Source organism: Eschrichtius robustus, chromosome 3 (genome assembly GCF_028021215.1).
Source record: "Eschrichtius robustus isolate mEscRob2 chromosome 3, mEscRob2.pri, whole genome shotgun sequence".
Taxonomy (NCBI): domain Eukaryota; kingdom Metazoa; phylum Chordata; class Mammalia; order Artiodactyla; family Eschrichtiidae; genus Eschrichtius; species Eschrichtius robustus.
The window spans coordinates 44,009,211-44,025,481 of NC_090826.1; the positions used below are offsets into that span (position 1 = coordinate 44,009,211).

The window sequence follows — 16,271 nt, forward strand, 5'->3', positions numbered from 1 at the left end:
TCTCCTTTTGGTATAAATGAACATAGTTTTAAGAGAAAAATATCTGTTCATTCATTTCTAAAGAAATACGAAGTTTTAAAAATCTCGTTGGGCTTGAAATTGACATCCAGGGAAATGATTTTCTTAGAGGCTAGCTAATTTATTCAGAATGTCTGAATCAAAAATATTTATTTATTAAAAAAATTTTTTTGGCCATGCCGTGCAGCTTGCAGGATCTTAGTTCCCCGACCAGGGATTGAACCCAGGGCTTAGCAGTGAGAGCGCTGAGTCCTAACCACTGGACCGCCAGGGAATTCCTGAAAATATTTTTAATCTGTTCAATGTAGACAAAATTAGAAACCACTTTAGCCTAATGATTTGGAAGAAATGATGGATATAATATTTTTTTAGAATTGCTGTATATGATTGTATCCGTTTCCTTCATGTGATACAAGTGTAAATTGCAAATGAGAACCGAAATTAGTCTATCTATTGACTTCCCTAAGTAGGAATCTTCTAGCTGACTTATCTTATGTGCAAAAACTTATTTTAAAAGTAATCTTTGGAAAACCCTGATAGAACTGGTTTGTTTTAATGGGTTGATAAAAGTTATTGTGAGAGGAATATTTAATTATTCTTTGGATGCCTCTGGCGATATAGCTATGTATTAAAATATTAACTTTGTAAGAGTTATAAACATAAGAAAGTCAAACCAGGAGATGATGATATCTCAGAATTGTATCGATACAGTACCTAGAAGTAAATTTACCAAGGAGCTAAAAGACTTGAAAGCTGAAAACTATAAAACTTGTTGAAAGAACTTGAAGAAGACCTAAATAAATGGGAAGACATCTCATGTTCATGTATTGGAAGACTTAATGTTGTTAATATGTCAATACTACCAAAGTGATCTACAGATCCAGTGCAAGCCCTATCAGAATTCCAGTGGCCTTTTTTATTTTTTATTTTTTTTGTAGAAATGGAAAGCCAGTATTCAAATTCATTTGGAATTGCAAGGGACTCAAGCCAAAATAATCTTTTGAAAGAACAAAATTGGAGCCTACACACTTCCCAATTTCAAAACTTATTACAAGGCTACAGTAATCAAAATAATGTGGTATTGGCATGGAATAGAATTAAGGTCCCAGAAATAAATTCACACATTTATGGCCAGTTGATTTTGAAAAGAGTGCCAAGACTATTTAATGGTGAAAGAATAGTCTTCAACAAATGGTACTAGGACAACTGAATATCCACATGTAAAAAGAATTAAGTTGTACCCTTACTTCAAACCATGAACAAAGTTTAACTCAAAATGGATCAATGACCTAAATATAAGAGCTAAATCCATAAAGCTCTTAGAAAAAAACATGAGGGTAAGTTTTCATGACCTTTGATCTGGCAGTGGATTTTTAGATATGACACCAAAAGCACAAGCAAAAAAAGAAAAAAATACATAAATTGGACTTAATGAAAATTAAAACCTTTTGTGCATCCAAGGACATTAACAAGAAAGTGAAAAGACAACCAATACAATGGGAGAAAATATTTGCAATCTATATATCTGTTAAGGATCTGGTCTCTAGATCTAGAATATGTAAAGAACTCTTATAACTCAACACAATAGACAAACAGTCCAATTTAAAAACGAGCAAAGGACTTGAAGAGACATTTCTCCAAAGAAGATATACAAATGGCCAACAAGCACTTGAAAAGATGCTTAATGTCATCAGTCACTAGGGAAATGCAAATCAAAACCACAATGAGGGGGGCTTCCCTGGTGGCGCAGTGGTTGAGAATCTGCCTGCCAATGCAGGGGACACAGGTTCGAGCCCTGGTCTGGGAAGATCCCACATGCCGTAGAGCAACTGGGCCTGTGTGCCACAATTACTGAGCCTGCGCGTCTGGAGCCTGTGCTCTGCAACAAGAGAGGCCGCGATAGTGAGAGGCCCGCGCACCGTGATGAAGCGTGGCCCCCGCTTGCAGCAACTGGAGAAAGCCCTCGCACAGAAACGAAGACCCAACACAGCAATAAATAAATAAATAAATAAATAAATAAATAAATAAATAAATAAATAAATAATCTTAAAAAAAAAAAACCACAATGAGGTACTCCTTCATACCTACTAGGATGGCTATAAAAAACAACAACAGTGGAAAATAACAAGTGTTGACAAGGCTGCAGAGAAATTAGAAACCTAATACATTGTTGGTGGAAATTTTGAATGGTTCATCCACTGTGAAAAGCATTTTGGCAGCTACTCTAAAAGTTAAACATAGAATTACCATATGACCCTGTAATTCTACCCCTAGTATATATTCTGAAGTATTGAAAACAGTTCCTCATAACAAGTACATGTACACACATTTTCATAGTAGCACTATTCACAATAGCCAAAAGGCCGACATAGCCCAAACATTCATGGATGGATGGTTAAACAAATTGTGGTGTATATGCACAATGAAATATTATTCAGCCATAAAAGGGAATGAAGTATTGAAATATGCTATACCATGGATGAGCTCCCAAAACATTATGCTAAGTGAAAGAAGCCAGACACAGTAGTCACATATTACATGGTTCCATTTATATGAAATATCCAGAATACAGACAGAATGCAGATTGGTGGTTGGAGGGGGGAATGGGAAGAAACTGGTTAATGAGTAAGGGATTTTACTTTGGAATGAATGATGGAAGTGTTTTGGAACTAGATAAGAGTGGTGGTTGAAGAACATTGTGAATGTACTAAATGCCACTGAGTTGTTCACTTTAAAATGGTTAATTTTATGTCGTGAATTTCATTTCAATACATTTTTTTGAATATAGTCATACAAGAATATAAAAGGTATCAGAACACTCATCTGCTGTTTTTCACACTGCAGTTTATAATGTAAGAAGGGAGTAAAAGAAAATAAAAGTTTTAAACTAGAGTTTTCAAAAGATCAAAGCCATTTAAAAAGATTGAATTAGAAAGTTTAACAAATGATGACATGAAGGAAAAAATGGGAATAAAAACAAACGAATAAATTATCATTAGCCTATTTCAACGAGAAGCCAGATTTTAGCATCAAGATGGTATAAGCTCAGATTTACTTACTAGATACAAAGTGGTGGCCGATGAGTTTTTCCAGGTTAGGTTCAGAATTATCACCTTAAATCTCTTTATAAGAACAAAGCAAAATATTAGTAAGTGATTTCATTGAAGATATCAAACATAAGTTAATAAAACTAAGAAATAATGGAGTTCATATATTTATAGAGGAAAGCACTCCTTTGTATGGATATAGAAAAAGAAGACAAGATAGACTTAAATATGGGACATTCTTTTGACTTAGAATTTCAGTGTATATATATTCTCAGAGAATCCAGTGGATAGGAGAAACTATTGTAATTAGCTAAACTAATTTTAGTTACCTGAGTTTATTTAGTGCAGCAATAAAAAGACAGAAAATGAATGCAAAATGTCATGTGTTTGGGTTGTAATATAAATCACCTATAAACTATAGAGAGAATTCAACAAGTATGTGAATTTTTACTAATAGTGACTGATTTTTCACTTCGTTTTCATTATTTGGTAGCTCCTTTGTCACTTTAATTAAATAATAATATTCTCTTTTGTCTGTGAGAAGTTGTGGCGTTGTGCTATGTCAGACACACCAAAAAATGCCCATTCTTGGCAGAACAAGAAAGTTAGCCTTCTTCTTTGATTGCAGATGATGAAAGCCATGAACAAGTCCAATGAGCATGTCCTGGCAGGAGGTGCCTGCTTCAATGAGAAGGCAGACTCTCATCTCGTGTGTGTCCAGAATGATGATGGCAACTATCAGACCCAGGCTATCAGTATTCACAATCAACCCAGAAAGGGTGAGTGTTTGAGCTGACTGAGGTTGTAAGAATGGAAGATTGTACGGGAACTGGAGAGTTGGATATCTCAGCCCCATAACACTCACTGTCAGAATAGGTGACCACAGTTTGATTAAATTAACCCTTCCAAGCTTATTCTTTAGGAGTATGTTGACTACCCAGACTTAGAGTTGCAAATGGGATCTCTGTTATTGAGGGGAGCATCTTGAAAATACTGCCTCAGGACACTGACAGAGCCAGCATTGATATTTGAAGGTAGAAGACTAGGCCCCATGGTGAGAATATGCTTAGGTAGATTTAGAGCTTTTTGAATGACCATACCCAAAGAATGTTAATTAAATTAATAGGTTGGCAGGATTCTGAAGGAAGCCTTCTAGATTCGGTGGTACTCAGAATGTGGTCTCATCACTTAGGAGATTGTTAGAGATGAAGACTTCATACCCCAGATCTGCTAAGTCAGAATTTGTGTTCTAGCACAATTGCTGTGTGATTCAAATACACATATTAGAATTTTAGAAGCATTGCTCAATGTGCCATTTCCTAAAGTGTCTTATCAGCTTCTATGGTTTTTTAAAATATTCACATAAATAAATAAAAGTTTCGCTTATTATATTAGACTGAGAAATCCTATGTTAAACAAGTTTAAGCAGATTTCTTTACTGCAGGACTTTTCAGAGCCTTTAACAAACTGATGTGTACTGTGATTTTACAAAAGCAGGATAGTGCCTAGACCTTCCCAAATTTATTTGACCATGAATCTTTTTTTCCCTCAGAATATCTCCTAAAACTAGCTGTCTTTAGTATGCTTTATGAAACACTTCTCTAGTAGACATACTATAGGTCATTGTCTTCTGTTTATTTTTTAAATCAGTTGTTTAGTAAAGGCATAAAAGGTACTGAGCACATGTATATTCAAATGTAATATCTAAAATAGGTTGGTGATAAATCCACTATGCTCCCTATTAGTCAAATCATATCTATGATATTTGAATAAGTTCTGGATATCATTAACATAATTGGTGATAAAACTAGAGGGTCTTCAGAGGATGATTCAAGGCCTGTGAGAAGTTTAGAAACTAGGTCAAAGGAAGACCTCTTGAATAAAGTATAAATGTTTAACCTGGAAAAGTACAGATTGAAAGAGGGTGAAAAATAGCTATCTCTATTTTTAAGGTTTTCTATTATGTGGAAATAATATTCACCTTACCCTCTATAGCTACAAAAGACCAAAACCAGCACCAGTGGGTGAAAGCTACAAGGATCTAGATTTGGGCTCAATTTGAGAGCACACTCTGTAGCACTGAGAGCTATCCAGAAATAGAAATGGTTGCCTTGTGCTTTGCGGGCTCCCTGTCACTAGGAGTCTCTGACCAAGGCTGGATCACCTACCCATTAGAGATACTGTAGGGCCAACGGGTAGGAAGGTGGAATAGCTCAGTCCAGTTTAAGATGTGGAGAAATAAAAAGTGTAGTGCAGTTTTCATAAAGCTAAATGTAATTAAATATCCTTTCTTTCATGAAGAGGTGTTTGTCTTTTAAATGTGTTTGTCTTTTTAATAGCTCCACTTGGTAAATAAAATAGTTGGCAACCATATCTCCATATTCAAAATATATTTGATTTAAAAAAAGCAATGAATTAGATGAGGGGTCAGCAAACTTTTCCTGTGAATATGATAAGTATTTTAGGCTTTGCAGGCCTGTGGTCTTTGTCGCCAGCACTCTGGCATCATAATTCAAAAACTGCCGTAGACAGTATGTAAATGAATGGATATGGCTGTGTTCAAATAAAATTTTGTTTACAAAAACAAGCTGCAGACCAAGCCCTAATCTTGACCGCTAAGATTTTTTTGCTTCTTGATTGAAAGAAGCACAAAACAGAATGGGAGAGTATATCTTAAAACCTCATTCTCTAAGCCATCATTAGTATTTGAATTATTGGTTACTTGTATATTGTGGTGTATAGAGTCGGTGTTTTTTGTTTTCTGTATGATGATGGTTGGAGTTCCCAACTACCAAATATTTTATTATTATTTTCAACCCCTCCAACTCGGAGTCTTTCTTCACTAAACTATTTCTATTGCTATTTTAGTGACTGGTGCCAGTTTCTTTGTGTTCAGTGGCGCTCTGAAATCCTCTTCAGGATATCTTGCCAAGTCCAGTATTGTGGAAGGTAAAGAATGAGTTATTTACTGCATGTACATTAGTTCAGTCCTAACTGTACAACTGAAAAACAAGGGACATTAAAGGAAGCCTTGACACTTTTGCCGTAGACTTTTTTTTTTTTTGGATTGACGTCTAATTCCAGCTAGTCTCATTTGTGCTACCTGTCAGTTCTAAACAAATGAATTAATCTGAATACTTTCTTTTTTTAAAAATAAATGTATGTATGTATGTATGTATGTGTGTATTTATTTATTTATTTATTTATGGCTGCATTGGGTCTTCGTTGCTGCATGTGGGCTTTCTCTAGTTGTGGCGAGCAGGGGCTTCTCTTCCTTGCGGTGTGCGGGCTTCTCATTGCAGTGGCTTCTGTTGTTGCGGAGCACAGGCTCTAGGCACGTGGGCTTCAGTAGTTGTGGCACACGGGCTCAGTAGGTGTGGCTCGTGGGCTCTAGAGCACAGGCTCAGTAGTTGTGGCATAGGGCTTAGTTGCTCCGTGGCATGTGGTATCTTCCCGGGCCAGGGCTTTAACCCTTGTCCCCTGCATTGGCAGGTAGACTCCCAACCACTGCGCCACCAGGGAAGTCCTGCCATAGACTTCTGACTCCTATTATTTATTCAATAGCATCTCACTCTACAGCTAATTAAAACTGTCATAAGGTTGCCTAACTCTCCAAAGAAGGGAGTAAGTGGTAGAGATATCATGGGACACCGACATAAAAGTTAAGAGATGGCTTTTCAGAGCTCTGGAATAAGGTACCCAAAGGGTCATAGTGTGAATTCAGATATATCGCTGGGTGTGAATCTGTAAATATGTAGATGAAGTTCAGCCCCAATTACCCACAAGAATGCTGCAATCACCATTTGGTGTACAGAATGGGATTCATTTGCTGCTGGTTTGCTATAATTGACGTGACACATATCCTGACAGAAGTTAATTAAATGAAATTTAATGAAAGGCTAATGAGCATATTGTTTATTTTCTTTAATTGATTTTTGTAATTTATTTTATTGAAGTTTAGTTGATTTATAATGTATTAATTTCTGCTGTACAGCAAAGTGATTCAGATATAATATATATACACATATACACACACACACATTCTTTTTCATATTCTTTTCCATTATGGTTTATCACAGGATATTTATTTTCTTTGTCAACTATTCTTCACTGTTTTTTGATCTAGTTACTCTTGTTGTATAACAAATTAAACCAGAATTTAATGGCTCAAAACAACTATTTTATCATGCTCACTGATTCCTCTGGGTCTGCCCTTGACAGGGCAATGCAGGGTTGGCTTGACCCTGCTCAGTGATGTCTGGGGCCTCAGTTGGGATGACTTGAAGGTTGGTGGTTACTTGATGGCCGGGAGCTAGAATTATCTGAAAGTTTTTTGACTCACAAGTCTGGGGCCTGTGCTGGGATGATTTAAAGACTAGGAGTAATGACCAGAGTCCTTATCATTGGACTCCTTAGCATGCAGCCTTGGGATAGTTGGACTGATTACATGGTGGCTCAGAACTCCCAAGCACAACTGCTCCAGCACAAGGCAGCAGCCGCATTGGTTTTTATGACCCAGCCTTGAAAGTCACACAGTGTCATTTCCACCGTCCTCTAGTGTTGGAAGTGGTCATAAGCCTGCTCAAGGGCAGAGAAGTTAGACTCCATTTCTTGGTGGGGAAATGGAAAGGTAGCATTGTAGAAAAGCGTGTGAGACGGGACATATAGTGGTCATCTTTGGAAAATATAATCTGCACACCCAATGACAGGTTTTCATTTCCACGGTAGCTCACTCCAGCACCCTAAAAGCAGTTTTTCCTGAGGGTAGATTCCATTGTGTTAACTGAAATACATAGATAATCTTATGTGTGTTAAAAGAGATTGACTTTGATCTCCTCTCTTGGTAAACTTAATAAAACAGCAAGTGAAGAGCAAAGTATGCTATTATACTACATAGCAGAAACACTCTATTAAGAAATTAAATCTAGGAGCCAAGCAGTTCTTCGGTCTTAAATGACTAATTAATGCCTATGTGATCAAATATTGACTACCTTTGAAATTGTGTCTTTACAGGGTGATTAAAAAGCACCCCTTCAGTGTTGTCAAAATGATAAATTGAACTGACACAGATTCTTATGAATGCAAAGCAATTATTTAAAAATTATATTTATGTCTTTGGGTTGGGAATTTCTTAGGCCTTACACTTCACTGTGTGTGTGTCAGTAGAGTAATTAGCTGCCTATTTATGAAATTTTTATTGAAGCTCTTTAGAAATTATTTTAGCTGAGAGGAACATTTTGTGTCAACGAAGCAGGGTAATTGCTCAGCATGTGACAACTTTCTCCCTCAATTTCAGTATTTGCCTTTGACTCAGGTAGGTAGCAGCCCCAAAATAATTATCATCTGTTGGCTACATGGTAGCCCATATAAAACACATGTGGTAGGTTTGCCTTATTGCTAGTCAATAAATGGATTTATTCCCCATCCCACTGCTGTTGTTTATTCAGTGATTTATTTAACAAACACTTACTGGCTTTCACTGTATGCAGTCATAGTAAGGCAAGAGATGCAAACGAATAAATATGATCAGAGCACGATAGATGCATCAGTGGAAACACGAACAAAATCCTCTGTGTGTCCAAAAGAGGGACGTGACCATGTGTAAGTTTTCCCTTTGAGCAGTCTCAGGACAAACTTCGTTGTGCCTGAAGTGAAATCAACAGGCAAGTGTTTTAAGCAGAATCCATCTTGGCATTTGCTCCTCATAACACTTTCAATGAGTAAGAGGTTCAGCTCAAAGAACAAAACCTCTTTGTATCTGTCAGCTTCAGAGAACAGAACAGAGTTTTACATTTAATCCTAGAGGGATTTGCTAGATGCCAGGTACAGGGTTTCACCTGCCTTTCTACCTGGCTTTGCATTGTTTCCATCTGTGTTGTCTTGGTGCTGATTCTCAGATGGCGTTATGGTCCAGATCACTGCAGAGAACATGGATGCCTTGAGGCAGGCGCTGCGGGAGATGAAGGACTTCACCGTCACCTGTGGCAAGGCAGATGCCGAGGATCCCCAGGAGCACATCCACATCCAGTGGGTGGATGACGACAAGAATGTCAACAAGGGGTAAATGCGGCGACCTTCCCCCCTTGTGGCATTTCGTTATGGGCTAGGCTCTGGGTTTTGTCTATACTGGTGTTTTGTAACTTTACTGAAAGCCCTGCTTAAGAAGAAAGGACTGCTTTGTATCATAACATGGAATTTTAAATTTCTGGTTTCTTGGCTTAATTTCTGAAGGAGTTTCTGTGCATATTTTTGAAGGGAGGAGGAAGGAAGGAGTTGATGAAACAAAACAATCCCTTTAAAGTTTTTGAGATAATAGTAAAACCTAAGCCTTTTTTGGTTTACAAAACACTTTTGCTAATTTTGTTTCATTTCATATAACAACTAGTATTGTTATTTCTGTATTACAGATGAGTAAATAAACACCAAAAGGATAAATGACTCCATAAAGCTAGGAAGTGGCAGGGCTAGGACTGAAAACCACCTCCTTGGGCTTCAAATCCTATACTCTTTTCTAGTACATGGCAACTCTATTCTGATGGTTTAAGCCCAGACCTTGGAGTCATCTTTGACGCTTTTGTCTCACACCCTACACCTAGTCCAACAGTAAATCCTGTTAGCTTTACTTTAAAATATTTCCAGAATTGTACTACTTCTCACTACCCCTGCTGCCATCATTTGGTCTGCATTATTGCAGTCGCCTCCTAATTGGTTTCATTGTTTCTAGTCTTGGCCTCCTCCTTCCCCCCAGCCTAATCAGTTTCCAGTACAGCAGCCAGAGCATTGTCACTTCTTTGCTCAAAACCCACGACTGGCTTCCAGTGTCATTCAGGGTAAAAGCCAAAGTCTTTTACGACATACAAGGCCTTACACAATCCCTCCGCCCACTTCTCAGAAGCAACACCTGGCTTCTTGCTTGAATACATCAGCTGTGCTTCTGCCCTCAGACCTTTGTACCTTCTGTTTTCTCAACTTATACCCTGTTCCTATATAGCCACAAGTTACTCCCTCCCTGCTTCAAGTTTTTTCTAAAATGTCACTTTCTCAATAAGGCCTTCCCTGGCCAGCCTACTACATTATAAGCCTCTCATACACATTTCTTCCCTCCCCTGAATTATATTTAAGAGCACCTATAACTCTCTAACATATATTTTTACTTATTTATTATATTGCCCCTGGGATGTAAGCTCCATGAGGGCAGAAATTTTTGCTGATTTATTTACTTCTGTGTCGCCAGCACCTAAAACACTGTCCAGCACCAAGCAGTTCTTTTTTTCTTTTTCCTTTTAAATTAATTATTTATTTTTGGCTGTGTTGGGTCTTCGTTGCTGCGTGCAGGCTTTCTCTAGTTGTGGAGAGCAGGGGCCACTCTTTGCTGCCATGTGCAGGCTTCTCATTGCAGTGGCTTCTCTTGTTGCGGAGCATGGGCTGTAGGCGTGGGCTTCAGTAGTTGTGGCGCTCGGGCTCAACAGTTGTGGATTGCAGGCTCTAGAGCGCAGGCTTAGTAGCTCCACGGCATGTGGGATCTTCCCAGACCAGGGCTCGAACCCGTGTTCCCTGTATTGGCAGGCGATTCCCAACCACTGCGTCACCAGGAAAGTCCCCCAAGTAGGTTCTTTAAAAAACTGATTAATTGAATAAATATGTCATACTTCATTGTATTAAGCTTTCTCCCATTCATCCCTCAGGCGATAACTCTATGTGTGGGCTTCTGAAAATACAAAAATGAAGTCCACATGGTCCTTGCTGACAGGTGACTTAGTCTGGTTTTGACGATAGTTATAAATAAGTCCATCAAAGTTCGGAAGACGCTCATAGAAAACTCTATAGGAGACAGTGAAGATAAAAAAGAAATGAGGAACTCGGTAGAGGTGGTCGGGCAGTATTCAGGAACGACTTCCTAGAGGAATGGCTGCTGCTTGAGCTGAGTCTGGTAAGATGAGTAGACATTTGCTGCACAGCTGTGGCAGAGTGGGTATTCCAGTCTGAGGGACTGCAGAAGCAAAGGCAGGTAGAGGGCACTTACAACATGGCATACAAGATTTTTTTAAAAATGGTTTTAAAACTTTTGTTATGGAACAAAAGGAAGCAATTTCTAAATCAATGAGTGTGTTTGCCTACTTTACAAATAACCCTTTATCTTCCCATACTTCCTGGAAAATTTAATTTCAAAATCAATTTGTGTTTAATTCTCTATTATATTTGGTTATTAGGTTGATGGTGTGAACTGATGAACAAGCGTCTGTATTATCTATCACAACAAATTCCATAGTTATTAGGACAAAAAAGTTGACAATCTGAAAATCTGATGCCGTAAGGTATTGGTAGCTAACAACAAGTAGGTTTTGCCCTTTCCTACAACACGTGCCAGTGGCAGCATCTTAGAAAAGGACAAGAACTAGTCAGGGAAGACTCTTGAACCCAGGAGTTTAGTTTGTAGTGTGTAGACTGAATGTTTTCCAGCTTGTTCCACAGTGTCAGGGTATCCTTTCTCAAAAGAGTGTTAATCAACTGAGGCTGCTCTATTGTTGACATTGTCTGATGAGTTAGAAGTTAAACTTAACAGTGGTTAAATAATTTTAATTCAGTCAAATGAAGCGAATCCCAGTTTAGCTTAAATTTGACCTTTTGTACGTAGAGATTGAAAAACATAAACAGGTTTGAAAATTGTTAGGAAGAGTTTGGAATCTTTGCGACAACTATTTGGAATCCTCGTTGGAATGAGTATATATCTCCACATGTTTATACTTGCTATATTTTGGAGAGGGCACGACCACAAAATGTGGCCTTTCTATTCAGGAATCTAGGAGTGATAACGTAGCACTGAAGGGAGTTTGTTGTGATAGGTAATATAGATACACGTTCATCAGTTCACACCAGCACTGTCATAATTAACGTACTAGGTCAAATAATTCCTTTAATCAATAAACACTTATTAATCGCCTACATTCCAAGCAGTGTGTCAGACCTGGAAATGTAGCACACAGAGGTGAGTGTATCGTATACCCTCCCTTTCGGAAGTTCATTTGTGAGGCAAATGCGCAGCCGTCTGGAGAGTATGATGTGATGAGTGTTGTCACAGTCGGGAGCGGAGTGCTGTGGCAGAGCCAGGGGAGAGCAGGATCGGGTGGGGCTGTGCAGTCACTGAAGGGAGGAATACTGGAGGAGGAGAGCAGGCTTGAGTAAACAGTTTCTTTACATTAAATAACCAGCTCCTGGAATCAGGACTCCTTTGTCATATGTGTGTTCCCTGAATTATTTCAGTGCATAGGCCCTTCCCTGAGAGCTCTGTCCATGTACATTCTTGTGCAGTGGCTTCTTCTTTTGTGATGTTTTGCACACATGTGTTCAGCAAGGCACCCAGTGTAATTAGTAGCAAGACTTGATAAGAGAAGTGGTTCTTCTAACTTTGAGCTGCTTCCATCTCTTTCCTTTGTCTCTGTTTTAGTGTCATAAGTCCCATAGATGGGAAGTCCATGGAGTCTATAACAAGTGTGAAGATATTCCATGGATCAGAGTATAAAGCAAATGGAAAAGTCATCAGATGGACAGAGGTAAGGAAATGAAACTTGGCATCCTTGACCTCCTTTGAAGACAACTTTTTGCTCGGCCCAGAGACACATTCCGGGCTGATTCTGGAGGATAAGAAAAATAAATAAAATGTCTCTGTTTACCTTCTATACTCCAATTCTCTCTGGTCTATCTTAGCTCACTGGGAAGAAATGCACAAAGTGCGGCCTGCAGCAGTCTGACATCTCCTCCCGATGAACTAGCTTTTAGAGATTTGTTCACATTGGAACTCAAGAAGGGTGTATCTCTGAAGGGTACATACCATCTTTGCTGGATTCTTCAGAAAGCTGGGCTGGTTATGCTGCACTCAGTTATAACTGTCTTGGATAACACCGTCTTTAAAAAATAAACTTATCTCACCAATAAGAAAACTAAAGCTCAGAAACTAACTTGTCCAAGATTACATGGCGACTAAGTAATGGCTGAGTCCTGATTCAAACCCAGATCTGGCCAACTCCTAAGCTCTTTTCCACTATATTGTTCCTTAACGTGAAAGCTGTGTTAGAGGCTAACTTGGGAATGAGAGGAGCAGGGCAGGAACCCTGTATATGTGTACATGTCAGACAAATCAGAAAGTTTATTTTCTGAGAGTAAACAGGTAGGTCCTATGTCTCAACTTCTTTTGAACCTCATTTATACTTGTCTATAAAATAAAGTATTATAAGATCTCTAGGATTTCTGGCAGCTTTAAAAATCTTAATTTTTTTTTAAATCTAAGAAGTTCTGTGACTTCTACCTTTTCCATTTTACACACAGGGTAACTGAGGCCAGGGGAGGTTAAATGCCTTACCCAAGTTTACTAGCTGGTTCCTGACAACACATAGACTAGAGGTTCTTCAGTTCTTGAGCTGTTGTTCCAAGTGATTTATCTTTCATACCATGCTTGGTGTTTTCATACGCGGCTGAGTGGTTTTATCTGCTTGCTTTGTAACGATCACCCCTTTGATATATTTTGAGTAGCGCAGGGTCTGGAACATGTAAATGTCTTTATTGCTTACAAAGTAGTTTGACCTCTGTTTCCTCCTTTTTGCTCCCCAGTAACCCACTGAGGTGGGGAGATGAGAAATGAGAAATTACATAATGAGTAAACAGTCTCAGAGAGGCCAGGTGACTTGTGACTTGCCTAATGCTGGTTGCTGGCAGAGCCAGGGCCAGAAGTCTCCTGAGTCCCACTCCAGAACTCTTTCCATCATTTCATGCTGCCATTCTCACTAGTGCATCGGGCATAGGGCTTCAGAGCTGCCCCTTCGCAGTATTCTTATTCTAAGTATTCTTAGTATATTCGCAGTATTCTTAGTATAAGCCGCTGCTTGAGCAGTAAGCTAGGGGGTGGTATATAGAAGCATTGTGTATTTACATATCTGTATCTTTTACGTTTTGCTTTTATATCATTTAATTTTTACAATAACCAGAGAGAATATAGGTGCTTCCCATTTTACAGAGGCAAACTGGGCATTAAGAAGCCAAAGGACTTGCTCATGACCCTCCTCTATGTGACTAGGACTCAGGTCTCAGTTCCAAATCTGCTATGCTTCTGCCTACGCCCAGTGCAGTGCTCAGTTCAAGGACACTGACACAGCTCTGGCCTCAGCAGTGGCAGAGCCATGTGGTGGGAAAAACTGTCTGTGATAAGAGGCAGATTCTGGCCTGGGCCCTGAGCGAGTCACCTCCCTTCTATGAGTAATCAGTAATATGAAGGTGTTGGGCGACATGATCTATAAGGTCTGTTCTCTCAGAAAGTTGTCCACATGTTAGGGATTCCTTTTAGAAGTATACAGTGCAAAATGTACGCCTTTTCTGGTTCTGAGTAGAACATACCATTATGACCATGGCCATGGCTTTCAGGTAGATAGGCAGATAGCAGCTACCATTTTATGGGTGCAGAGACTGTGAGAGGCAGAGGCTGTTTCTTAGATGTAAGATGTCAGTGCCCTACTTTTCTTGGCCCAAGGACCTCGTGGTGTCTGAGGTCTTCCTGCACATCTTAGGGAATCAGGTTGCTCATACACGTTAGCTGGTGTACTCATTTCTTCCTACATCTCCTAGGCACAAGTTTAAAAGTCTCTTTTGTTTGGGGAACAGGTGTTCTTCCTAGAAAATGATGACCAGCACAGTTGCCTGAGTGATCCTGCAGATCACAGCCGACTGACCGAGCATGTTGCCAAGGCTTTTTGTCTTGCTCTGTGTCCCCACCTGAAGCTTCTGAAGGAAGATGGAATGACTAAACTGGGACTACGTGTGACACTTGACTCAGATCAGGTAAAGAGTCTCAGCCTTTGAAGCAGGCCTTGGGCAGTGTCTATTTTCTGACATGTGAGTTTTCCTGCTGCAACCCAGAGAGTATAAGTCTCTGGACCTTGGGCCTGACCAGATAGAATATTTAGCCTTCCCTCTGTTGGTAATAACAGCTGGATGTGCTGCTTGGTCAGACTCTCTGAACCATTTGAACTCTGGCTTCCTCACCTGAATTCTTGCAAGGACTTGTCTTTTTAGTGTGGGCTAAGGAGAAGTGTGTGTGAGGACCGGCCACCTCCGGTGTGAATGACATCAGGGCCAGCCTTTGAGACTCCCCAGCACCGCCCTTTGGGAATCATTCTGCCTCCTGTAGAGAGCAGGTCCCAAATCCTGTCGTTTTCTTATAACTGCAGCAGACTTCTGCCGACTGGCCTCTGCAGCTCCCACTCGTTACTGTCAACATTTCCCAGCTAGTTAGTGGATAGGACTTGACCTGTTGCCCCACTGGTTTTCCCGTCAGTTCAGGTCTCCCGTGGCCGGGCTTCCCTCCCTGTCTGACGTAACCGTTTTGTATGCGTTTGTAGTCACAATCCAGTCTTAGTGCGCCCTGCCCCCACTTCCTTTCCCCAGTGTCTCTCTCCTGTGGCCTAGCACTCTAATCTCCCTACATTTCTTTTGGACTTTAGATCCATGTGACATGCCCGTGTTCCTGCTTTGATGCAGTTATGTCATTATCAGGGAAAATGTGAAAGGTTATATATTTGGCTCCATTTCCTGACTCGTCATCAGTCAACAGATAGTTATTTTCTACTAAAGGTCTTGCCCAATGCTGTACTAAGCATGTCAAGGTAATACAAATGAGGTACTACGGTCCTTTCTCAAATGGTACTGAAAATCTGACTGGAGAATTACCACACATAAAACAATTTAAGAACAAGCATTTTTCTGCTAAATATGTGGGGCTCTCGAGGGCAGGGGCCCCGTTTACATTCATCCTCGAATTCCTGTGTTTATAGGTGTTCAGAAGATGGTGTGTGGAAGAATGGATGGAAGAACAAGTGTTCAGTTCCTGTTGTGTTAGGGAGTTTACCCAGTATATTTCTCGTTTTGATTTTCACAACCGAAGGTTTATGTATTACTGCTGACATTCCATACCTCTCTGTGCCCCATCCCCCCTTCGTGGGAAGCTAAGACCCTAACAGATTAAGTGTCTGGCCCAGGGTCTCACAGCTATCATGTGGTAGAGGCAGGATGAATGATAGGATGGTAAGTGACAATTCAGGGAAGAGAAGGAGAAGTTTGTGTCTACTGCCAGTTCTAGCCCCTGGCCAAGAAGGACATCTCCTTTCCTGCTCAGCCTCCTTGGCCCTCAGCCCTCTGGAGAGATCTTCTCTGTCCAGTAAC

The 16,271-nt window shown here is 39.8% G+C and overlaps 1 protein-coding gene across 2 annotated transcripts in view; it reads left to right on the forward strand.

Moving 5' to 3' along the window:
• Nucleotides 1-16,271, forward strand: part of ZFYVE9 (zinc finger FYVE-type containing 9) — a 186,317-nt gene that overhangs the window by 169,751 nt on the left and 295 nt on the right. For both annotated transcript variants that reach the window (XM_068539868.1, XM_068539869.1), the window contains 5 exons: nt 3,694-3,844; nt 5,934-6,014; nt 8,963-9,125; nt 12,511-12,616; nt 14,715-14,891. In XM_068539868.1, coding sequence (XP_068395969.1) covers nt 3,694-3,844; nt 5,934-6,014; nt 8,963-9,125; nt 12,511-12,616; nt 14,715-14,891 — 678 coding nt within the window. The remainder of the gene's footprint in view (nt 1-3,693; nt 3,845-5,933; nt 6,015-8,962; nt 9,126-12,510; nt 12,617-14,714; nt 14,892-16,271) is intronic.